We start from the raw sequence: 26479 nt of genomic DNA, 5'->3' as shown, positions 1-26479 counted from the left end.
AATCACCAAAGCATTTTCAAAACTATGCTACACACTTAATATCGCATACAGCGAGACCAGAAAATAAATATAAAATGAGACCATCAAATTTGATTTTAAAAATCTAATGATATTTTTATTGTATTGCTTTCCATGAATCTAGTATGGTTAGAAGATTTTTCCAGCATATATTTAACATGGGCACTTCAAGTCTAAAATCACATATTTTACATCCTCCCTCCCTGATAAATGAGATTTTAGTGTTATGGCAAACAGCTAGACTGTTTAAAGCATTCTAATATTCAGAAAGAAACATTTGGGGAGAGTCTAGTTAAGAAGTTTGTGAATTCATCAGTCAGTTACTCAGTTTCCGTAAACGTGAATGGCGGTTAACAGTGAAATTCAGGACGCGTGTTTCGTTCTTCGTGGGACTTATCAGTCGGATGTCCCTGCACCCTAGCTGGTGTTCACTCCAGGACTCAAGCCCATTATCATTCGCATCAAAAACCATCGTGTTATCCACTTACCCACTGATTCAAGACAGCCACTGACTTGTGTAATGAGATGGACATATGCCAAAAGAGACCGACCAATTCCAGTCCAACAAATCGATGAGGAGATTCAGACGACCAGTACGAATTTTAACAGTCATTATGAGCAACGGTATGTAAGTCCACTTCAGGTATAGTTGATTTACAATTTTCACACATCAAAATTCATTTGCTCTAATGACATTATCTCCGACTGAACGTTTTCGGAGATTTCGGCATTTTCTTCAGCTTCCGTTCACCGTTTATTCAGTAAAAGTCTTTTCTGAGTTACGAGGGATCAGATGAACTCAATGGTTAGCTAGAGTCCAGAAATAAATACTTATTTACTTACGCCTGTTACCCCCACCCCGCGGATCATAGGCCTCTGACTGGGGTTCTTCAACCAACTCTAACTTAAACTCCCATTTCCAATGTTCGTCAAGTTTTTCAATTGTTTACTTGAACACAGACACTGGTACAAGGAGGCGCCAGATCAATTTGCGACACACAATAACAATGTGGTAATGAACAAATAAAGAAAGTAAAGTGCGCATAATAACGAAGAAAAACAACAACAGACGAAAATTGGTATATGATAGTGAAGTAGTTCAGTCAGGAAAGATATGGCCAGTAAGAATTCCTTCAGTCAAATTAGTTATGTTCGCTTTTACTAAGACGTTGGAAGATAGTAACCGCAGGATTACCACTGGCTACTATTCCGAGTCATGTGTGATAATGTTTCTAGCCACTGTGTTGCACCATCCGTCGGACCCCCACCACAAAGTCGTGGACGACCAACAGAAGCCAGTCCTGTAGAGCTTACTTTCATATCACAAAACGGTGTCATACATTGACTACCTCTCCTCTTTATTCAACCGATTCCAGAGTCAGCAAATAATGCACGACATGGAAGCCTCTAAGATAAGGTTTAAGAAACATGGCCAACCCACCGAAGTCTGTGTTTCAAGATAGTGAGAATAACTGAGCTGTGGTCTTTGTGCCGAAACACACTGTTCGGAATCTCTGCATGGTGGTTCCACTAGATGTCGGCAACCCTTTGGAGACAACGATGATTTCATAAGTACAGATCAAAATTGCTTCCACAGACAAGTAGTAGATCCGACCTTTAACAGCTAGACTAACATTAGGAAGGTGTTAAAGACGGTCTAGATTGACATGTGTCTCTCTGGCTGTCACTACACATGAATCGATTTCATCACTCACGGCACCACCAGCACTTACACAGCTACCCAGATACATGACCTTCTCGACTACTTCTCTCTGTATAGTGTTTCCATTGGATGTCTGCAACCCTTTGGAGACAACGATAATCACACTCAGAGAGTCACCTAACATCCTCTACTATGAGAGGTCAGGTTTCACAAGCACAGATCAAAACTGCCCCCACAGACAAGTAGTAGATCCGACCTTTTACAGCCAAACTAACATCACGGAGGCCCCAAAGATGACCCAGATTGACATGTGCCGCTCTGGCTGTCACTACACATGAATTGATCCCATCACTCACGGCACCACCAGCACTTACACAGCTAACCAGATACATGACCTCGACTACTTCTATCTACCCACTACTCAGAGTGAGTGCAGGTATGGATTCCTGAAGGTCTTGTAAAAGTACTTCACACTTGGAAGGTCCATAACACATAGGGTACCTACGAAAAATGATTCCCAACCGATTGTGTGCATTTGCGTGCGTTGCGTATCATCGCGTGGTAAAACAATATAATCTGCCCACTCAAGGTGGAGAGGTCTTTCTCTGGGCGACAGATTTACACTACCACCACCTATATCCATTAGAGGTGTTTCCAGAACATCATAAACAATAGATATCAGCGTTGAGACTTTCTAAAGGCATTATTTTGTCGTAATGCCATATTAGTAGCAAACAACCAGTGATAGATCTTGACAATATCATAATGCATCTAACATTTGACAGTACAAGTAATAATGAACTAGCAGTTATCATCCGACAGGCTACACAGAAACAGTTCCACTTTCGAAATCCATTATTTTTGTCATCAGTTGACATGGAATGTCGATGTCCAACGGAGATTATGTTTGGATACCATTTTCTGGAGTTTTGAGGATCAAGGGGACCAAGAACTTCACGGGACTTTAGAACATAAGACTAACACTGAAAGTCCAAAAACGGAATGCAACCTGGATTCTCTCACCTTTAAATTCTACCAATAGTACTTCGATGTTGATACAAGTCAGGTTCTGCATTGTCTTGCCTCTGCACTCGTACCTAATCCGCATATAAATTTCATTCAATATTCTCTAAAACCTTGAGCTGAGCTCTGTGGTCTATTTTGGATTTCAACTAAGTTGGTGATAGCTGTTGCTATAGGGGGAATTTTGCGAACTATTTGCAGTCACATGGTGAGGTGTATTAATAGCATTAGGATTTTCAAAATGTTACGTTGACATCAACCATCATTTATATGTATTGGTGGCTAACACCATTGCTGTTGCATGCAGTTATGTACATTTATCGTAAAAACGATTTTGAAAGCGATCTCACTGACATATTGGAGAGTTTCGACACTGATTCATCATTTCACAATGAAAAACATTCAAATATATTCTTGAATGTTTTACCGACGTATGGTTATTTATTAGCAGTTTTCGTCCCTCTTGTAATTTTATGGATAATTCAGACTACTATACTACTATAGTTATTGATTTCAGATGAAATAGCAGTTTCTAAGGCGTTCTTAGCATTCGCTTTAATGCCTACTGTATGCAAAGTATATCTAAAGCTTGCAACACCAATAATGATCATTATAAATGTAGTACATTTATGGTTTTTCATTAGCTCTAATTATTGCCTTCTCTCATGGATCTTCACTTGTACAACATCCTCTATCTCATACCAGTTATATGCATGAACAAAATGTAAAAAGTAATAAACAACTGCCAAACGTCACTGTATTAACTATTAATAAGCCAGTATATCATTGATTCATTTGTAATATTAACTTGAGTACTGCTATTTTAAGTAGAAAATTTGTTTAAAAAAACGGTAATGCCACTACTACTACTACTACTACTACTACTACCAATACAGTTAACTATTATTAGCTTTTTTGCAGGTGCAGTTGATTTCTTTCTTTCTGTTTGTTTAAAACTGCTTCTGAATTGTACTGTCATTTTCACAATACATAAATGCATGCATAACAGTGTGCTATTTATTGTGTTCCTTTTTCTAAATATCTTCAAAATACACGGACATCATGGCAAAATATAACGAACTCTATCTTCTGTCCGGCTTGCAATAGTTTGTGGATGATAAAAGAGGCAAGGTCGAATGCGTAGTTTCAGGAAGACTGGTTCAATAATCGTAGTTCGTGTCAGCGTTCAATTTTCCACCAGTTAGTGACTTCAGATCGTTTAGGTAGGAAAATATTTCACACATAGGCAAGTCGCTGCATAAGTTGAGAAATAAAATGCTAAAATTGAGGATAAAAGTAAGAAGATAAGTGACGTGTTGTAAAAGAAATAAAAATGAATGTTATCAAATGACTGTGAACATGATTTTTCAGAATAAGAATTGAAGCAAGAGTAATTTTTCCAGCCGCAGTTTTTATTTTATTTGTGTGGGACATGGAGTACTGTCCGGGTGTCCAAACTGGGTAGGCGGTTTCCAAAGATGGCTATACCTTGAGCTTTTGACCTAAAGGTCCAATCCACAGGGCGATGGAGCAACGTTTGTGGTTGCAGTCTCATGATAGCCAACGACCAACAGTAGGTTCACACGCCAATTGTTCCTTCAGGGTCATGAAATACATGAGCGCTAGTAGTTTTGACTAAATGATTTCAACTCTTCTGTCTCGATATCCCTTGCACAATAAACCATCTAAAGCGCCAGAAGTTCGTGTGTCATTCTCTTAACTTCGTAAAGAACTCCAGCGTGACGAGAAGGCAGTGAGCGGGATGGCCAAGAGCTATTCAACCATTCGGTGTCTACCTCCGACTCCCGGAGCAGTGTACTCTTCGGTATGCCTCTTTTCCTTCTGCGATCGGTATCCCAAGTTACGCTTGCCTCGTGATGCATTTCAATGATTTCCTCAGTGTACGTCATCCCCAGCCCCGGGGTCTTCTTGGTTCCCTCTTTAGCTGGGAGTATATTTGTCATCTGTCACAGTAGGTTGTTGCTGATAGTATCCGGCCAACTGACATTGATCATGTTGCATAGACACTTGTTCATGAACAAACGTACCATTTTGTTGATGATTGTAGAGGTTCTCCATGTTAAAGATCCTGTGGATCACCAACGTAGATGATCTAGGTCGAATGATTGAAGGCCTACTCGAGTCAGAGAGCAATGATGACGAACCAGCTAGCGTCGAAGTCAAACTTCGCGGTCAGAATCTAACGTGGATTATCCATGGCTACTTTGATGACCGTATAACACAAAGGATGTCAATATGAAAATCTACTAGTATGAATGAGTGCAGAGAAGACAGCGAGACCCACCAAGTGAAATCAAAAGACAGAAGTGAGGACGTTCGAATATATATTTGATAGGCTATCAGTATATCGAGGTTCAACTGGCCTAGACTGGCTAGCGATGGAAGGGGATGTTGATTCAGATGAATGATCGAACGCCTTCAGCTAGGCGAGTTCATTAAAACTAATTTGGTTAGCATCCAATGTCGAAGACTTACAGAGCCTTTTATTTTAGGGATTTATTTACCGCTACAACAAGTCTATACCGTTTCTCGCCAGTCCAGACATGTTGAAGAATATAATCGTGAAGGATGCTGATAATCACCACTATATAGATGATATAAAGAAGTTGCAACTTGACATGAGCATTCTCAGTCCGCCTACGTAACACATCAAACCGACCTCGCAGAGATTGCGGATCAGATGAATAACAAAAACAATTTCCCAAAGTGTGTTGCTTCATATGTGTTCGAATGAACAGAACAACTAGGCAGTACAACAATATTTAATATACTGGACATATATTCCCTTAAAAATATGAAGAGTCCAAAGCCGCAATACGACACATGTAACATGTGTGTCACAAGATTAAACAGAGGTCACTTCACTAAGTACCCACCGATCCTGTTTGGATTCAACTAATCTGCAGACGCCAGTGAGTTTCTAACTATCTCCAATAAGATGAGACAAAAACAGATTTTTAAAGATATTTGGTTACTTCCAGCAGAACACTATGCCGGAAAAAAGCAGAAAGAGCTCGAAGATGCCACAGGTATTCGGAATTTGATAACACTTTAACCAGTAACACCTTCTAATGTGAAGCGTACCCAACAAGTGAAATCAAAAGACAGAAGCGAGAAGGTTGGAAGACATGTTTGATAGGCTATCAATATATCGAGGATCGTCTGATTTGATCTGGTAAACGATTGCAGGGGATGTTCAGCACAGCGTTCTCACTTATGGTGACATATATTCAGTGATTTTTATAACAACAAAAATAAAAACCACATTTTTTCTCTAATTTGTCACACTTTATTTGTAACCACATTTTTATTCAATATCTGTTGTTTTGCTGTATCACTTGTTAAAAAGACGATGGTAATTGTTTCGATGATTGATATACACTGCTACTACCGCGTTCTTTAAAATATAGAACACTATCTACGCCGTTTGTTCTTCTGTTTTATTGGGCCACCGTTTTGATTGAAGACTATAATAGTATTATAACATCATTATAGGCCTTCCGACTCAACGTTGGACTTTTGGCGCGGTTTGCTATTGTATAATACTATTGGACTCCGTCTTCCTCATTACGTCATTGGTGCAGTCACTTGCAGAGGAACATCTGTCAATCAAGTGAACTCAGTTTGTGGTCGTTGTTCTCACGAGGCAGTTCACAAGTAACATTCACTCTATAGTAACTGTTAGTGTCTGTTTGTTTAATATACCTTTTGTATTGCTAACGGTATTTTGTTACCTTTGGTTTTACTAACGGACAGACATCTAGGTTTCTTTACTATTAATTTTCTGGATATATCATTGTTAACCTAGTGTATCAATATATTTTGTGTAAGCTCCTTTTGTTTGGGAACCACCACATACTCGTGATCTGGTGCGGATGCATGACCGAGCGCCTTCAGCTACGTGAGTCCATTAAAACATGTGGTCAGCATCCAATGTCGAAAACTTACAGGGCTATTTATTTTGGGGATTTATTTACTGCTACAAGCTAGTTACAGACCATTAGTGTCAAACTCCCGAACGCATCATAATTATAAAGGTCAAGTCCGAATCTAATAGAACCTCTGACTTTACAAATATACCACCACTGGTGAACTCTCCCTTGTGGAGATAGACCTGACAAGCTTATTTTGTAATCTTTTAAAGTTCAGAACCCAGAAGAAAGTCACCATAATATAGATGGCGTAAATCATCCTAAAATGTTGACTTATATCTAACCCTACGTCGTTGTGCTGATAACGAATCAGATAATGCAGTTTGAAGATGGCACAGGTACTCAGTGTTTGACAACGCTTTAACCAGTAACACCTAATATAACTCGTACCCACCAAGAGGAATTAAAAGACAGAATCGAGGAGATCAGAAGTTGTATTTGACGATTGCCAATATATCGGAATTGTCTGATATAATCTGGCTAGCGATTGCAGTAGATGTTAGGCACGGCGTTCCCACACGTGATCTGGTGCGGCTGTATGATCGAGCGCCTTCAGCTACGTGAGTCCATTAAAACATGTGGTTAGCATCCAATGTCAAAAACTTACAGAGCTATTTATTTTGGTGGTTTATTTACCGTTACAGATCACACACACCCCCCAGTGGGGTTGTGATGAATCTAAGACTTGGCCAGCCAGAAGTTTAAGCCCAGTAAGTTTTGTCGTTGGTAAACACTCTTCTGATAGCTTGCTAGGTTTAGCAGCGTCTGGTGGTCTTCCCTTACTATATGGGACCGCGGTACAACGTAGTAAAGTAAGTACAATGATAATTTCGGCTCCTCGTAAACTTCATCGTTCTTTTCCAGCCGTCCTGGAAAAGAAAAAAGAAAATATGAGTGCATGTCGAAATACACTCGTATGTGCGTAAAAACACAATGTCGGCGAAAAAAAATGGAAAATAAACTCAAGCACATGTAATAGCGTTAAAAAAAAATTTGTTTTTTTTTAAATAAAAATATAAATATATAAGCATATTAAAATTTTTTTAAAAAGATATTATAAATCGTAAAAAAAAAGATCGAGATAATATAAAATATCGAATAGTGCCTTACATGCAATAGTCGTTTAAATGTTCTGGAAATCTTACTCCACTTTATTTACTGCTACAGGTTCAAATTCCTGCAGTGCAACACCCAGTTACAGTAACTATGCAAAGACTAACGGGAAAAATAGTCATAACACCTAAAATAACTGACAGCGCACTGAACGACAATAAATTCAAACCTCGCAAGCCATCGCCAGTATGTTCAACAACATTCGACTTTCTCCAAAGTACGAATCAGCTGAGGCAAACTACAAACCTTGGGAATAAACGTCTGGAAAATGGAACATATACTTCAGGTATAAAAAGTACTTCAAATCATAAACGGCCACATGGTTGCACACATAGACCTGATAGTCTTCTTTGTCCAACTCCCAAGATGTTAATTATACCTCTATCGGATGTTATGATCAATGACAATCAGTAGACGTTTTTGCAATTCCTCCAGCTTTTCTGCCGGCAACGGTAAATACACTAAAAATGATCGCAAAGTTGTTCAATCTACTCCCCCTATAACACAATTCTTACCTCAGTCAATCCCACTAGTATTCATGGAAAAAGTACTTGTGATCTACCGGACACTACGTGGAGTTCTACTTCGTACCAGGTCGACATAACATGTTATTCGAAACACTACAAGTGTGTGGATGGGTCCAACAAGAACGAAATCCAACTAGGGAGAATAATATACTCGATTTATTATTTACAATCGATATACTCTTTCTCAGTGCACATTGGTCATGATTTTTATGAGCGATCATCTAGTCGTTTTTAGTATTATTCATTATCTAAACACTATGCAAGTGAACTCTAAAGCTGCAACAATGTACCAGAGCAGACAATTCGATCAACAAACGTGGAAGCGCACTGAAACTCTTATTCTATGCTTGCCATGAGAATCCTATTTCACCACAAATAATATTGACACTGCGCTTTCCAACTTACGCCACAACCTGACACATTGCCTTGACTGCACTGCCCTAGTTATCGTGTCAATATGAGCCAGAATACTTTTAAAACTTGTAAGAAAAGGCTGAGAAAACCGAAATATCGCTACCACACTCATCATGAGATGTATGCACACCAGAGTATACACAACGTGACTGACAGAAATGACTCATCTAGACACAAGTATCTTATGACCATGGAGAATAAAACCATAAGTAGTAAGAGTCGAGTTATCATCACTTCAGCTTTTCAAATCCATATGAAAACGAATTCGACTTGCACAAACAAATTCGTTATAATGAGCGGGAACATTGTTGGCGACCCTGATAGTATTTGTGAACAATTCAGCCAGCATTCCTCGCAATGCCACAACACTGGGACCAAAACTACTATTAATGCATTTCCAATGTTGACATCTAGCCTGATTAGCCCATCTCAAAATAGGTTTATGACTAAACGCTCAGGCTTCACATCGCCCCTAAAATTATTTGATCAAATTGCCCACAGAAGAGATGTCGGTCTGCCTGTGATAATTCTGTACCTCCATTTTAATACGGCCTTCGGCAGTGTCTTACACAAACCGCTTCTTCTAAAATGTTCTTCACTTGGTATACGCAATCCCCTTTCATCATGGCTCAAATCTTTTTGCAGAACGTAGCCAAGTCATTCACTTTGGGTCTTGCTACTCTAATTCTGTGAATGTAACCAGTGGGGTTATACTAGAAAGTGTGATTGACTCATTACTCTTTCTCCTTTTCATCAGTAACGTGTTCCCACTCTTTCAATATGGTAAACCTTTCCTCTATGCTGATGACTTGAAAGTAGTTTGTAGAACTATGGTCTACTATTATATTAGTACTGCTCTAATAATAGACCTAATCCTAAAATTGTAGATTTGTCATGATATAACTGCCTAATCTATAAGATCTTACGTGGAAGTCACATCACCGACTACACCAACTCACTGTATCGCATCAATTACCAATACATGGTGTAGAACAAGGTTAGGCTAGAGAAGGAACAATATATTTAATATGAATAGAAGATATAAAGTAACATTCAGATGAACCACGCCTGCATGGTCGAGCCATGCCATCCGATCAACTCCAGTCCATTCCATTCATTGTTCGCGCCTTCTCCATCGTTAGGTATTTCTCCGCGTTAAATATTGAATATGTATTTTCTGAGCAGTCTCGTGTTCACAGCTTTGTGGATTGTGTGGCTATTGTCCAATGCCACTACACTACTCTCCCACCAGAATCAACGTGATGTTGGTTCGATACCAAATTGGATGGGATCGTCGCGCGCCGGGGTTACCAAGGATAATAAGAGTCCTCCGGGTATTGGTAAGCTGAAAGATAAATCAAAAGAAAGCTGCAGCATCTGGTCGGGAAATACATGTAATAATTTTAAAATATCTGCCTTCATGCTTAAAATGCTTGAAATGAAAATTTGGGTGAAGATTATTTGAGCTATAAAAAATGGGGTTACAATAATAATAATAATAAAACGATGCGTGTTAATAGCCGTTGGTTAATAACTTAACGTATAGGTAGTAAGTATTTGTGTTTAGAAGTATTAAAGTAATGAATGTTGTAGAAATATTAATATGGGTATTAGTTTTGGTTTAAATTATAAAATCAAATAACGATTATGCCGGTAAGTTGTCCATATGAGTTGAATTCCAACTGCATCTGTATTAGTAGGCTAACTGAAGGAACAAAAGTATACCGTGGAGAAGAATTCCAACTAGTGTTCCAGTCAGTTTGATACGGTTTATTTAGTTACGGGGAGATTTTCTCAACCTCATTTTTACTTGACCGTGGTAGAATTTAGTAATACTACTAATACACATGAATGTTTATCAAAACAAAATTTAAATACACGAGTGATAATTATATGAATTTTGGACAGATAGCTAGGAACAAATCGTTAAACATGAGTGTATTCGTAAGAGACATGCTCTGTACTCAATGTTCTGATCTGCGGCAGACTATTTATTTATATTTATACTTGCTGGCTGATTGGGCATACAAGTTAGTTGCAAGTATGCAGTTTATCATAAAACGGAATACGATTTAATTGAGATATAGTGGTTATAAGTTATTAAAATCAGTTAGGCCTGTGTCATATTACGAAGTGATGTGGTGCTGCAAGATGTATTTAGCTAAATAAGTTTTTACAAGATGATTAATAGTGAGTGATGCTCATGTGATTAACAGGGAGAACATAAGTTGTAACCAGGGGAGTACACTCCCAACTCATGTCTATGATAATGGCTTGAACCTTAGTCAGTGTTGGGGTAAATTCGACATTGATGTTTTCAGTTTGCAGGAGATTTGCTCGACTGCTTATACTGATTATTTGCATGCATGATTGTGTCGCTAAACCATCAATTAGACTGACAAGGTTTTGAGATATTTACTGAATGAGCAACTGAGAGAGAAACATACTGTAATCATCTGTAGTGAATGAAGATAAAAGAAAAACAACACTAGTGATAATTGTAAGTCAATTTGCTGACCGATTTTGTTAGTAGTTTTATTAATTTTATCAATCACATTACGTGATTGTCAAGTCATGACAATGCTTTATGACGATATCCTGAAACTATTATGTTTAACTAGTTATAGTGTTGATTGAGGATTAGTCAGTGGAAAAACAAGTATTGTTGCTTTAGGTGATTCGAAATTATCAAAAATTTATAACGTTAAAGAATCCGAGACGCCTAATTTAATTATAAATTTCAATTCAGAAATATTCGTTTAGTGTTAATTCTATTAAGCTACGGAATTTTGATTTTGAACGTTTGTTTAGCCAACAGCTACCTAGGGATTTAGTTATTTTACTAGCGCAGTTGATAGTACCTAAATTTTTAATCTTATTATCTAAACTACGTTCGCATTTTAGGCTGCTAATATGATAAACCAATCCATAAACCCAAATACGATTAGCAACAACGACTATGATGGGTTTATTGATAAATGTTAAAGGTGATTCAAATGATTTCTAAATTTAGAAGACATGAAGATATAGTGCAACGCATGTACGGGCCAGGGTTAACATGCAGGTTGTTGACGTATATGACGATTTGAAAATAATGAACATGATCAGAAAGATAATTTCAAAGTTAAGACTGCTTGTGAAACTTCAGGCAGGAATATGATGCGTTATAAACCTTCCATAAGAAGTTACTGCATTTAGCTTAGTGACACTTACAAATATATGGCAAAAGCAACTGAAAAACATATACATGTTAAGCACACAAAAAATCATCCAGTAAAATAGTTGAACTCGCCTTGATTATTTTTTGAAAATTAGATTATTCAGTGGACGACATATATAACGCCATTCGTGAGTAGAATTGATCCAAAAGCATCCAGAATAAAACATGCAGTATGGCAATAAATTCCAGGGTGCTTGATGCTGTTGCGGTTTTTGACACTCGCTCGGATCAGAACAATCGAATGAATCCAGATAATTGTATGGTTGTCATTGAACGAACCATCTAAAAATGATTGCAGAAAACTTATAGCTGAAACTCACCGTATGTTTTTGGAGAAGTGTCATCCTTGTTGTTTGGCAATGGAACTCGAGAATATGAAATTAGGCAGGCAGTGGTCAGAAGAAAAGATATTACAGGGTAGTGCATAGTTTAAAACAGGATAGGGTGATAAGATAAGGAACACTGAATATTGGATCCCGATAACTATTTAGTCCTTGCTGCATTGTTAGTCAATGTATATTTGCGTTATTTACAGGTCATATTTGCTAGAGCTTGATGCTTAAACAAGTCTATGTCGCTGAAGCATGTACATGCTATTAAAGCTTGTTAACGAACCATCAAAGCTAATTAGTTAATTTAGACGACCAGTTTTTACTATCGATTGACCTAGTATGTTATGAGAAGTAATCAATATAACATTACGATAATATATGTGAGCAGTAATCAGAGGACTATTACAATACTGGGTTAACATATATATAAAATCGATCGAGAAAGTTGAAGTGGAAATAAGGATTAACAATATATTGTTAATTCCATTATAATAGGTTGCGTTTCTTTAGTTGGGCTCACCAGTGTAGAACTATGGTCTACTATTATATTAGTACTGCTCTAATAATAGACCTAATCCTAAAATTGTAGATTTGTCATGATATAACTGCCTAATCTATAAGATCTTACGTGGAAGTCACATCACCGACTACACCAACTCACTGTATCGCATCAATTACCAATACATGGTGTAGAACAAGGTTAGGCTAGAGAAGGAACAATATATTTAATATGAATAGAAGATATAAAGTAACATTCAGATGAACCACGCCTGCATGGTCGAGCCATGCCATCCGATCAACTCCAGTCCATTCCATTCATTGTTCGCGCCTTCTCCATCGTTAGGTATTTCTCCGCGTTAAATATTGAATATGTATTTTCTGAGCAGTCTCGTGTTCACAGCTTTGTGGATTGTGTGGCTATTGTCCAATGCCACTACAAGTTCATCCATTATCTCCTCCTACCAAAGAAAGATATATGCTTTATTTAGAGCTTAGATTCTTGATATACCGCGTACTACTTGGGACCACGAAAGCTAGATGAGCGAGGATTTTATTCCAAACACTATCAAATATGGTACGAAACCCTCAGGTATTTATGGTTTTTAGTAGGAGCGAAAAGCGACGTATCACCACCGAAACTTTTTCCATTAATTTGATTTTGTTTTCTTTCTACTGATCTTGATATGTGAAGTCTGTTTACGTTTAAATTTATGATTATTATTATCACGATTGATACCCTGACACATCATGTCAACTTTTCTTCCGTACAGTCGAAATGCATGAGTCTCACAATTACGATACCTCACCCGATATTCGACAATCACGGTGACACTTCGGTGGTACCTGACAACTGACCTAAAACAATGAGCTTTGATAGAAGGCTAAGGTCTCAGGAACACTTGAACGACTAATGCACGTAAGACAACAATATTTTGTCCCATCTCGTTATTATCATTAAAAAACCGAGACCAAACTTCGTTCCTAGTATTCTAGCATTCTCATTGTACCCGTTTCCTCAATACTATGTTGTACCATATGGCCTCTTACAGTAGGAAAAAGGACTTGACACTGCTGAACTTAGCAAGCTATCAGAAGAGTGTTTACCAACGACAAAGTCGTTGTGTTTGGACTTCTGACTGGCCACGCCTTAGGGTCATCATTACCCCACTAGTGGGGGAGTGAGCTGTAGCGGTAAATAAATCCCCGAAATCAATAGCTTCGTAAGTCTTCAACATTTGATGGTGACCGCATTATTTTTACTGGATTCACCTAGTTGAAGGTGCTCGGTCACGAATCCGCACCAGATCGCGAGTGGGTACACTGTGCTACGCATCCCTTTCAACTGTTAGTCAGCTTAGACCAAACGTTCCTCAACATACCGATAGCCTATCAAATATATCTTCGAACCTCTTCGCTTCTGACTGCTGATTTGACTGGGTTGGGATACTTCGAATATGAAGGTGTTATTGGTAAAGGCATTGCCAAACTTCAAATACCTGCGAAATCTTTAAGATCACCAAAACGAATATTGAGCAAACAGAAACAGAACTCATTACAGAAAATCAGACATATAGGATACAGTTCGAAAAGCGTAAATCAAATCAACCACTAAGAAGTATGCAACATTTGAGGGACAACAAATATTCAACACATTTGCTTCACTATGACCGATTTTGTGAAACCTCATTTACCGTTCCCAACCAAAGAGTAAGAGATGAAGGTAAAACCTCGAAGCAGATGTCTGTCATGTCCTCTAAGTGGAAGTGTAAAGCATCCCGACCACTTTCCGTTATCCCCATAATCAAACAAAGCGCAAACGATGGCTTCTGTGATTCAACTGTCAGTCATATACAATCTTTCGTATCTTACACCGATCGGCACTTAGGGAGGACATGAACTATGTCAAAAAGCAGAGTAGAAATAATAATACTAATAACAATAGCAAAATAGACAGAGGATACAGTAGAAAAAGAGAGTACAAATGGGGAATGAGGTATGGAATAACACTGTTTACAAGATATCAAGGAACACAAAGAATTATAAATCACAATTAAAATGTATACATTGCCCAATACAGCCTTTGACTTTATGAAGTGTTACCACATCTTGATCGAAAACAATTTTCGCGATCTACCTTTCTTTTCAATACTTAAACAACTTCCACAGTTTTTTACAATAACAGTTGATCTTACCTGTGTTGTAGACGTAAAGTAATAGATCTTCATCCTTGTTCTGCAAATCTCTCAAGATCAGTGCCATTCACAGAAAGTCTGAAACACTCAAATATACACACTTATTTCACCACATTTCTATCGTTACAACATCAATCGTTGTCACTATCACAGAAACAGAGGACCAGAAATGAAAGGAACTCAAATACCCCATTGTTGTCACGACCATTTATTCCACATTTTTTAATTTGACGTAAAAGGTTAAATTAGTACAATACAGTAACTCGATTGTCAAGGTTAACAAAGTTAGGGGTGGTGTGTTAGATAACCATTTAGTTAATTAGGAACTATTACACAAACATGCAGTGTGTAATTTACATACTGCCTGTTTAGAAAAATATTCCACTTCAGTACATGCACAAGACAAACGCTCATTTAACTGGCGTACTACAGACTGTGATGAACTATCGCTGAATATTGGAACGCGTGGATAAGCTTTAATCGTCTGCAACAAGAAAATATGAAAAATTTACGTCGTAATTCGTTCTACGTACACTTCATCCCGAGCTCACAAGTTTAGGGAAATTTTGGGGAAACTCTCGAAGTCAAATGACCTTGACCAAGGTTAAGGGGAATTTTGTGCCATTCCACCAAAGTTCACTATAGCGGCTTCCCAAAATGGGTCAAATTTTCCCCGAAATCGGGAGCTCGGGATTCTATCTAAAATGGTGAGATGAATCGGACTGGTTTATTAACGGGAAGTGTGACAAGTTTCCAATTTCATTTTATGGGAAGTCCTCATTGCTTATTGTTTGTTGTAGTTCACTTTAGTTAAATTTCAAGAAGATATCAGTGTATGTATGCCGATTTCTTCCTCTTTACATCCCCTAAAAAATTAATGAACTTTTGTCTCATATTGAACGGTAGTCTATTGCTGATGGTTTCATGATTAATTTGTCTAAACGTCAAACTGTTGACTTTAGCCTGAGACAGGAACAGCATCTCAACACCCTGTTGGAATCCTATAATGTTTGTATCATTGGAGGTTCCTTGATAAACACAGTATCGAAGATCGATTATTTTGGTGCAACTTTTTCCTCTGATCTCTGTTGGTTTTCACATGTTTTATTACTATCGAAGAAAATATTCCGTCTGACTTACATAAAGAGGCTACATGCTCAACACTTACTCCTACAGTTTGTCAGTTCTTGCATATTACCTATTATTATTTCCTGGGCTTTTGAGAAAACGCTGCTGTATTGCGGAGAAAGCTGAAAGCAGTTAGCAGGGTATGTGGTGAATTTTTTGAGGTCAAGAACTTGCGAACTCCTGGCAGGTGTTATCAGATAATAACCATCCACTCCATTCATATTTTTCTCTTTGTATATCTCTGGTAGAACGAGACGTCAATACATTAGAATCCACTAACGCAAGCAAAAGTATTAAAGCTCTACAACGCCTTAACTAGCAAATATATTATGTGACGGACAAGTTATTGGAGTAGGTCTGTTCAACAACTTTTATTCTTAAACATGTTTTTAGGTGAAAAAGTTGCACCGATTTAAATCTTTAAAAGAACATTATAGGTAGTTTATCTACTTAACTTATGTAAATATGTATGCAGTTGTCAGTTTCTCTCACTTTTTTTTCTCTTTTCGTAAAAAAAACTTGTTGAAATACCTTGTGCTAAGAATTCTATATTGTACCAAAAAAATAACTTCATAATCAATCACTCATCTCATTAATGCGACAAAAACCTAGCATAAGGAAAAACATCTTTTAACATGGCGACCACCTAATTCGTCCCAACGTTGGACCCAAATAGATCACATCGCTATCAGCCACCGATGGAGGGGCTCGATAGAAGACTGTCGCTCATTCTGGAGCACATGCTTAGATTCAGATCATGCTCTAGTGCGAGCGCGCATTTGCTTGCGTCTTACTGGACGTAGGAAAGACGCTGCAAGGAAACCTCTTAGGGCCCTACTTAATGATAGTCAAGCTAAGAGTACATTTCAGGAACCACTAGGCAGTCATGTATGTGATGCCCACCCCGATGCAGCATGGAACGATATCCGAAAAGCTGTGGAAACAGCAGTGATATCTGCTAGTAAGGTAAACAAGAAGGTTAGGGAGCAACACTGGATCTCAGCAGCATCAATCTCACTGATAGATGCTCGGAAACTCATTCCACCTGGCTCTGAACATAATGAAGAGCGGAGTCAGCTTAAGCGCAAGCTGACAAGAAGTCTACGCAATGATCGCGAACAGTGGTGGGTAGCGAAAGCAAGAGAGATGGAAAAGGCAGCGGCGATAGGTAATAGCAGACAATTGTTCAGACTCGTTAAGGAAACCGGAATTAGGAACCCGACTGTTAGCGAAACAATCTCAGAGAAAGATGGACATATTATTCATTCTCAATCCAGGAGATTGGATCGATGGGCAGAACACTTTAGGGATCAGTTCAACTGGCCTTCAGCCACACTTCGGATTCCCACGATCTCCAGTCAACCTGAATGGCAAGTTAATGTAGGTCCTCCGTCCCTTTACGAAGTTGAGAAAGCCATAGGAAATCTGAAACGAGGGAGAGCAGCAGGTCCTGACAGGTTTACTCCTGAGATTTTTAAGGATGGTGGTCCAGTATTAGCAGTGAGATTAACCGAGGTCTTAGGTAGAATTTGGGAACTGGACGTAATTCCATCTGACTGGTCTCAATCACTGATTGTGCCAGTCTATAAGAAAGGACAAAAGTCCTCTTGTGACAATCACAGAGGAATCAGTTTGACTAATATAGTGTCTAAAATATTAGCTTCAATAATACTTCGACGCCTAATCAAAGCTCGTGAAGAGCAGATTAGAGAAAACCAGGCCGGTTTTCGACCTGGACGTGGTTGTATAGATCAGATATTCACACTACGTCAGGTTCTAGAACATAGACACACATTCAGACGCCCCACAATGATAGTATTTCTCGATCTTAAGGCGGCATTCGACTCTGTTGATCGTGAGGTTCTATGGCAGTGTTTGTCACTGAAAGGAGTACCAAAGAAGTACATTAACCTTGCAAAGGCTCTCTACTCGAACACAACTGGTAGAGTGAGAGCTTATGGCGAACTGTCATCAGAATTGATTACCTCAAGTGGTGTTCGTCAGGGTTGTCCACTCTCCCCATTCTTGTTCAACTTTGTGGTCGACGTACTTTTAGAGATAACACTCTCCTCATCTAAATTTCCAGGGGTTGAACTTCTACCGGGAGGTTCACTTGTTGACTTAGAATATGCTGATGACATAGTTTTATTTGGTGAAGACGCTGACAAAATGCAGAGTCTTCTGACCACTCTAAGCAACAATGCAAGCATGTTCGGGATGCGATTCTCTCCCTCTAAATGCAAAATGTTGCTTCAGGATTGGGTTACATCGACACCCGAACTAGTGATAGGGAGTGAAGTAGTTGAGTGTGTCGACCGCTTCACTTATCTTGGAAGTCTCATCAGCCCTTGTGGTTTGGTGTGTGACGAAATCTCAGCACGGATACAGAAGGCTCGACTAGCTTTTGCCAACTTGCGTCATTTATGGCGTAGGCGAGATATCCGTCTATCAATCAAAGGACGTGTTTACTGCGCAGCAGTTCGCTCCGTCCTACTTTATGGCAGTGAAACATGGCCGGTAAGAGTAGAGGATATTCGTAGGTTACTAGTATTTGATCATAGGTGTCTTCGAAACATTGCTCGTATATCATGGGACCATCGAGTAAGTAACACAGTTGTTAGGAAACGGGTACTAGGTAAGGATGGCAAATCAATTGATGACGTAGTGAAACATCATTAGTTCATATGGCTGGGACACGTGTTACGTATGCCCAACGACCGACTGCCTCGACGTGCGATGTTCAGTGGTATAGGAGCAGGTTGGAAGAAAGCTAGGGGCGGCCAGACCAAAACATGGCACAAGTCCATGAAGTCACTGACAAGTGGACTGAGTCATGTTGGTAGGTGTAGACTACCTGGTTGGGGACTGCGAGATGATAGCAACCGATGGTTAGAGACCCTGAATGACATGGCTCAAAATCGTTTGCAATGGCGCAGGTGCACACACTCTATGTGTTCTCCCAAATTCTAATCTTCTGAATTCTTCAGGTCCCTTTTTTCCTCTTTCCAAATTTATTTCAGTGTATTATACTCTTTAAATAACATTTCCAAACCCTAATCTTCCCGATTACTGCTTATACTCTTGCTACCTCTACCACTACGGGATTTGAATCGACAACTGCATCTCTGTGCTAATGTGGTGTGGCAACTCGAACTGATGTACGTACGTACGAAGTTCTACGTTGTTACTGACTGACTGATAATCCTGCTTTTAATTACTGAGCTCCTTACTATTACTTCGTATCTTGTTTGATATTGAAGGAATGGGTGATGGATAAATGTTGATTTAACAGCTACTAAAACTACACAAACGAGAGAATTCTTTCTAAACCAAGGGATTGGTGACCCTACATTAAGTGAATCGTATAATGCAAGTCAAACTCACATCTGCAACTGGTTCATCGCAATTTATATAAAAATTCACCAAAATCATAACAAAACAGCAATCAGAATTGAAGAAATACTAATATGCAACTTCAAGTAATAAACATAGCGAAAAATAAAAACAAGAATTAGGAAATAAAGAGCTGACTCCCACGACTTTATATAAATGCCGAATCGCTTATGACTGATGTCCAATATCGGTATCAAAATTAGGTACATATTATTGATAATACACAAAATATGAAAATAAAAATGTATATCAAAGTCTAGCATCTTTAAATATACGCCTCATGGTCACACTCACTCCGGAACGACTTTGACATGAATTAGAAAGATAATTTATACTAAACCGATAGGGTGAAATTCCGCACATAGAGAAGTCAATGATGTGTTCTGTTTCCACTTGTGAGCTACCTAAAGATGGAGCATAAGCTGAGGGAGAGTTGAAGTGTTCGAGAATGTTGCACAATTCATTCCTTAGTTGATTGCTAATTTGACGACGATGATCCTCTTTTTCTGTGGTAAACAATAGTTGTTAGAAGACGATCGATGAAAGGAATCATAAGTGATAAATCAGAGCAAAACAAGAAAATGAAACATCATGTAACAGTGAAAACTTAAAAATTTTCAACTTCTAGACTAATAACGTTGTACCAAACCGCCCATAAAAAAAGACTTTAAGTCAACACTGTTTAATATTATACATGTATATGCCGACTGCTTGATAAAACGCGTAACAATCATCTGAGCCTATTTCTATCACAGTAACTTCATTTTGATAACAATCTAACCAAATTATAACGTTTTTGCATCCTCTGTAAATCCTCATACTCGTCTTCTAGTTTCGTTCAAGCTGATGGAAATCCTTCGATATTTTATATTCTTCACGTAGCTAAGATACCTATTTCCCATTCTAGACACTTATTACCTGTCTTTTCTTTAGCTGTCTTTTATGTTCTGGAAATATCCATCTAAATATGCTATACAGACAAAACCCCATCCTTTACGTAACCAGTTGACAAAAACCCTAAAATAAAATGAAATCAAACTATTTTACTTCATTTTTATTCTTGAACCATCAAAAGGAAACAATGCAAGTCACTTTAAAATCAACAAAAAGCAACAAGCCTGAAGTTCCCTAATATCAAAACTCAAAAAATTAACAAGTTCATGTACTTCTGTAGGGTTCTCTTCCCGATTAACATCATAGATTAATGATTTTTAATACAACTCCATGCATGAAAATCACCCAACATTTGGGCATAAATTGAGCCACCTTGTAACTCGAATAAACTGGCAACTGCAAAACACAATTGCCACAATCCAAAATAATCACCAATAGGAAAACTATAGCAGACGATCTCTAAGAAAGCTTTATTAAAGTGGAATTTCTAACAGTTCTGCTACGGCGTTGTTTATCGCGATTTAGTGGTTCTACGTAACGGATCACTAAGTGTTTACATCCCAGAAACATACTAAATAGCTTTTTTATGACAAATACCATTGTTTAGATCGAAATTGGTACAGGTTTGTACTCAACTGAAATTATGTTAAGTATCCTGATAAGTGTAGCCAGTGAATACTAATGTGAGGCATTTGGAATATATTCCTAGCTGCCCATATTTCTATAACATGAGAACGATACGAACTCAAAGACTGATTATTGATAGCATAGTGACTAAACCACTCATTGAACTGGACATTAATTCAGTAACGTATCAACACACACTGAATTCGAGATAAAATATAGATGCTCAAAAACATCTAGGTTACCATTCGCACTGACGGTTTTCAGAATCACATTTACAATCCAACGTTCCCAAGTCGCGGCTTCTGGTCCCAACCAAACCCCTTTTCTGTGAACCACAAACTCCAAGTTAATTGCACCACGAACTTCGCCATTATTGTTAGATGAACAGCTATCACGATGCATGGCTTCAACAAAGGCTGAAACTGAAGTTGCCACTTTTTCGATAAGTTGGTTGGAGTTTATACATACCTGGTAGAAGTTTGAACAGAAGCCAAACAAACTGTAAATTATATGCAGCAACACTCATCCAACAGACCATAATCAGCATGAAATTACGTTATACGACCTTAATAAAGTGGACGGTTCAGAACGTTATTAACAGGATGAAACGTGTATAGTTTGGTTGTTGAGGAAGCGAAAAAGTTTTTTTAATCGACAGTGTTCCATTCTGTTAGTCAATTATGAACAACATAAGGCCTGGGAAATATGGTCATCGGTTTAAGTTCCTCAACGTATCAGTAGAGCAGGCTAAAACTGTTCAGATAAAAGCCAAAGTACTAGATGTAATAACAGTATCAGTGGTTGTAAGGCCATTCGGTTATTATTTACTTATTTTAACACATAGATATTCGTACAAGGAGGCACCAAATACATATGCGCCACACAAATCTCATTCGATATGTGTGAGGGCCGTGATACTGCCCGGGTACCCAAACCGAAGCAGGGACCATTTGGTATAGACAATGATTTGAAAATTCGAGGAATAAGTCAGAGATAGCTTTAAAACTCGAGACCTAAGGGATGACGAGTGAATGCATATGGGCCATAGTGACAGATATTGACTAATGCTATCCGTCTTCAACCATTAATTTCAATAATCGCATGAAACTTAACCATGTAATCTGTAATAACTAATACAATTTAATCTGAAAGTCAATGACTTCATGGACCGATGCTACATCTTGTTTTGGCCCCCATAGCTTTTTTCCAACCGAACTCCACATCGGCTAAAATCTATTAGAACACGTAATATCGATACCTGTGGGTATATCCGAATAGTAATTGAACCTTTATAGTAATACAAATTGCGAGGATTAATAGTTTGCTTGATCTATCCTTAAAATCGAACGCTGAGTTAAGCGGTGGCTATGAATGATGAATTTGGCTCCTATGATCAGGCGATAACGAAAGAATAAATGTTTATTAACATAATTTACGTCAGGTCAGGTCAGCAACAACGTAGAACTTCGTACGTACGTACATCAGTTCAAATTGCCATACCACATTAGCACAGAGATACAATTGTCGATCCAAATCCCACAGTGGTAGAGGTAATAAGAGTGTAAGCAGTAATCGGTAAGATCATGGTTTGAATATGTTATTCAAGGAGTATAACCCAGTAAAACAAATATGGAAAGAGAAAGGAGACATGAAGAATTCGGGAAGACGCAGAGTGGATGCACCTGTGCCACTGCAAACGATTTTGAGTCATGTCATTCAAGGTCTCTAACCATCGGTAGCTATCGTCTCGAGTACGTACCTGGTCATTTAGTTGTGTAGACAGATAAAGCATATAGACAGTATAGAGTAGATTTATCTCAAGTTGTCATACCGACTATCTCAATCCATCTAAAAGCCAACAATTTTTTATGAATTGGAGATTTCGTTTTGTTACAAATTACTGAAATTGAGCTTGCTTACAAACATCTTAACTAATTAATCTTTTAAACTATAGTGTGAATGTTTTGTTTTCTCACGAATATAATCCTAGAGGACTTTTTCATACACTTTTGTAAGGACCCCTTACTCTACACGCAATTGGAAAGTGAAACGAAAAAGTAATTAACCTTAGAAAAAGGAATAATGCTCCTAAATTCCAGGGAGAGTGGAAAATCTGGTTCTTACCGTTATGCCCCAATAATATTTTTCCTTTGGTCTTATTTAACACCATCTACAACTAGAGTTGAACACTCTGAATGTGCATAAATGGAGTATCAGTTCAGACGTGACGATATGAGACAGATGAGCCAAGTATTATATTTGAATTACTTTAAAATACACCTGAAAAAGTTGGCTCGTCGAGTTAAGCACGATATGATTCAACCACATATGCTTTCCTTTCCAATCGTAATAACAGTCAACTATCATTAATCAATCATTGATACCTAAATAACACTATATTTACATAGCTCTATGAATCCATAGACCGCATAAAAGTTTGAGTCCTAGTGGAAATTCCAGCCCACAATAAGTATATGTAGCAGGTCTTTTTACTGGTCTGTGCATACAGTAGACGGGGTAACTCTCCAGTCACTAAAAGGCAGTTGATTTGCCTCCCCAATCCGTTTAAAAACAGGATGTGCAATTTGCTTCCTCTTATGCAGATGAGTCACAAATATACAGTCTTTCTCAATGTAATTCACTGTCACTAAACCCGAAATACAGTTACGTACCTATCCTTGCTTGCCAACCATTGAATCTGTACAGGTGACTGAGGAAACTGTCCTTCCGTTGATAACTAACCTCAAACCTGGTAAGATACTGGGCCCTGACGGGTTACATCCACGGTTGCTGTCATCACTTGTGGACATTATTTCTAAACCGCTCGTGACACTCTTCAACATGTCCCTTTCACTCGCTCAACTCCCTAGAGATTGGAAGGACACTATAGTCAGTCCTATGTTTAAGGATGGTCAGAGACAGCTAGTATCTAACTACCGGCCTGTCAGTCTAACTAGCATAGTCGTTAAGTTACTTGAAAAGATAATTCGGGTTAGGTTGCTAAGCCACATAGCTTCACACAATCTGCTGGCTCCTGAGCAACACGGGTTTCGTAACAAGCGTTCGTGCTTGACTAACTAAGATCGAGATAATATAAAATATCGAATAGTGCCTTACATGCAATAGTCGTTTAAATGTTCTGGAAATCTTACTCCACTTTATTTACTGCTACAGGTTCAAACGCCGCGAGTTTACCAAACAAACTGGATGAACTACGTGAACTTAGCGACGCTAACAAGGCCCATCTGATAGGAATATCTGAAACCTGGACATCTTCTCAGTTCTCGGATCAAGAGTTAGCATTGCCTGGGATGACTTTGTTCCGCAACGACAGAAAAATAGGAATTGGGGGCGGAGTAGCCATATACATAAGCTCTTGCTTGGAGGTGCACCAGGTTCACAACCTCGAGTTTAACAATCTTGAGGAATCCATATGGTGCTCTGTAAGGTTGTCTAGTACTTCCAGGTGTCTAGTCGGAGTCATTTACAGGAAGCCAACTGCCGACACCGAGTACGATAGTCGTATGCTGGAAGGACTATCCCGCTCTATCCGTCTCGGTTTCACACACATCCTGATTCTAGGGGACTTTAATCTCCCTAGAGTCAACTTCGCGGAACACACGTACACTGGAGGCGACAACTCAACTGAAGCTCGGTTCTTCAACCTCATCGATAACTTGGGCTTATATGAAAATGTGAGGTCGGCAACTCGTTGGAGAAACAGTCAGACACCATCGCGCTTAGACTGTGTATTCACTAACGAAGAATTCCTAGTCGACAACCTCTCAATCCTGGCTCCTCTGGGAAAAAGCGATCATGCCGTCATAGCCTTCAGTTTTGTCATCAAAACTAAGCTAAGGTATCCCAACAATAATTTGCGATGGAATTTTAAACGGCTGAATGTGCGAGCTCTACATGACCATCTACAACAGGTGGCTTGGGATGTTCACCCTCAAATCGATGTGGATGGTCATTGGGACTTCTTGCTGCACACGCTCTTACGTGCTACAAACCATTCAGTTCCTCAAACGGTTCCCAAAAGCTTCAAGCCACCTACAGTAATCAAGAACCGTACCCTCCGCCTCCTAAGCCGCAAACGGCACTGTTGGGCGGAATACAAACGAACTAATAACGATGGAGCGTATAGGCAATACAAACATATCAGGAACACATGCACGAAGGCTATAAGAGAAGACAGGCTTCAGTACCAAACAAAGCTTATGGACAAATTCGCCTCTAACCCTAGAAGCCTATTCCGTTATGCAGCCTCTCTTCGTCAAGCCAAAACAGGAGTTTCTCAACTGCTAGGTCCTAACGGCCCGACCAACAACGATGGCGACGCCGCTAACCTTCTGGCGGCCCATTACTCTCAAACATTTCAACCGGCTGATATCAACTTTATTGACGACAGTTTCATCTGCAATTCCACAGGACTTTCTGAAGTGGACCTAAGCGCTGACTTGGTGTTCCGGAAACTGCAGCACTTACGACTTGACACTTCTCCTGGCCCGGATATGGTTCATCCTGCCATACTGAGGGAGGCAGCCTCAATCCTGGCAACGCCGCTTAGCGTGATGTTTTCACACTCGCTTAGCCGAGGCAAACTACCGGAAAATTGGAAGTTGGCTCACATCACACCAATTTTCCAAGGTGGTCGACGCAATGAACCTTCAAGTTACCGGCCGGTAGCTCTTCTGTCGTTACCTTCAAAAATCATGGAGTCCCTGATATGCGACGGTTTAAATGACTACCTACTGTCCTTAAATTTCTTCTCACCCCAACAGCATGGTTTCAGGAAGGGTTACTCTTGTATAACCAACCTGCTGACTGCGGTGGACAGATGGACAAGCATCCTCGATCGCAAGGGAAAGGTTGATGTCATTTACCTTGATTTCTCAAAAGCTTTTGATAAGGTTAACCACTTGTGTCTTATCAACAAGCTCAAACGACTAGGTATCAAACCACCTCTAATCGACTGGCTTACTTCATACCTAAAAATCGACACTTTAAGGTTAGGGTTAATTTCACTTTATCTCAAGCTATGGAATGTTCTAGTGGGGTCCCCCAGGGCTCAGTACTAGGGCCTCTTCTCTTCTTGATTTACATAAATGATCTTCCTCAACAGGTAACGTCAGACTTATTACTTTTTGCCGACGACGTGAAACTTTGGAGAGAGATACGCAACCAAGACGATATACAGGCTCTTCAAGAGGATCTGACTCGACTTCATAGTTGGGCAGACGATAACGGACTTACCTTTAACACTTCTAAGTGTAAAGTAGTCCATCTGCGACATGTCGCAAACTACAGTTACAACTTAGGAAACTCCTCTCTAGTAGTATCCCAAGTCGAAAAAGATTTAGGAGTCCTGGTGCCCCATGACTTAAAGTCTTACGCTAACTGTGACAAAAATGCCTTCCGAGCAAACCTTGCACTGGTAACGTTGAGGCGCATTTTTGGTCAGTTTGACGGAAGAACTTT

The 26479-nt window shown here is 39.0% G+C and overlaps 2 protein-coding genes across 2 annotated transcripts; one reads left to right on the top strand and one right to left on the bottom strand.

Annotated features, from left to right (window-relative positions):
• Positions 1-6104: 6104 nt before the first annotated feature.
• MS3_00000409 (uncharacterized protein) lies at positions 6105-8811 on the top strand. Its single transcript, XM_051208184.1, has 2 exons — positions 6105-6405; positions 7825-8811. The coding sequence occupies exon 2, from the start codon at positions 7864-7866 to the stop codon at positions 8182-8184; it is 321 nt and encodes a 106-aa protein (XP_051066277.1). The 5' UTR covers positions 6105-6405; positions 7825-7863; the 3' UTR covers positions 8185-8811.
• Positions 8812-19726: 10915 nt separating this feature from the next.
• MS3_00010905 (uncharacterized protein) lies at positions 19727-21400 on the bottom strand (the record flags this gene model as incomplete). Its single annotated transcript, XM_051219318.1, has 2 exons — positions 19727-19983; positions 21241-21400. 2 exons carry the CDS (start codon positions 21398-21400, stop codon positions 19727-19729), a joined length of 417 nt encoding a protein of 138 aa, XP_051066276.1.
• Between the last annotated feature and the right edge of the window lie 5079 nt (positions 21401-26479).

The sequence above is a fragment of the Schistosoma haematobium genome, chromosome 4, assembly GCF_000699445.3.
Source record: "Schistosoma haematobium chromosome 4, whole genome shotgun sequence".
NCBI lineage: Eukaryota > Metazoa > Platyhelminthes > Trematoda > Strigeidida > Schistosomatidae > Schistosoma > Schistosoma haematobium.
Note: the sequence above shows the minus strand (reverse complement) of the source record. Positions and strands in the feature narration are given on the sequence as shown.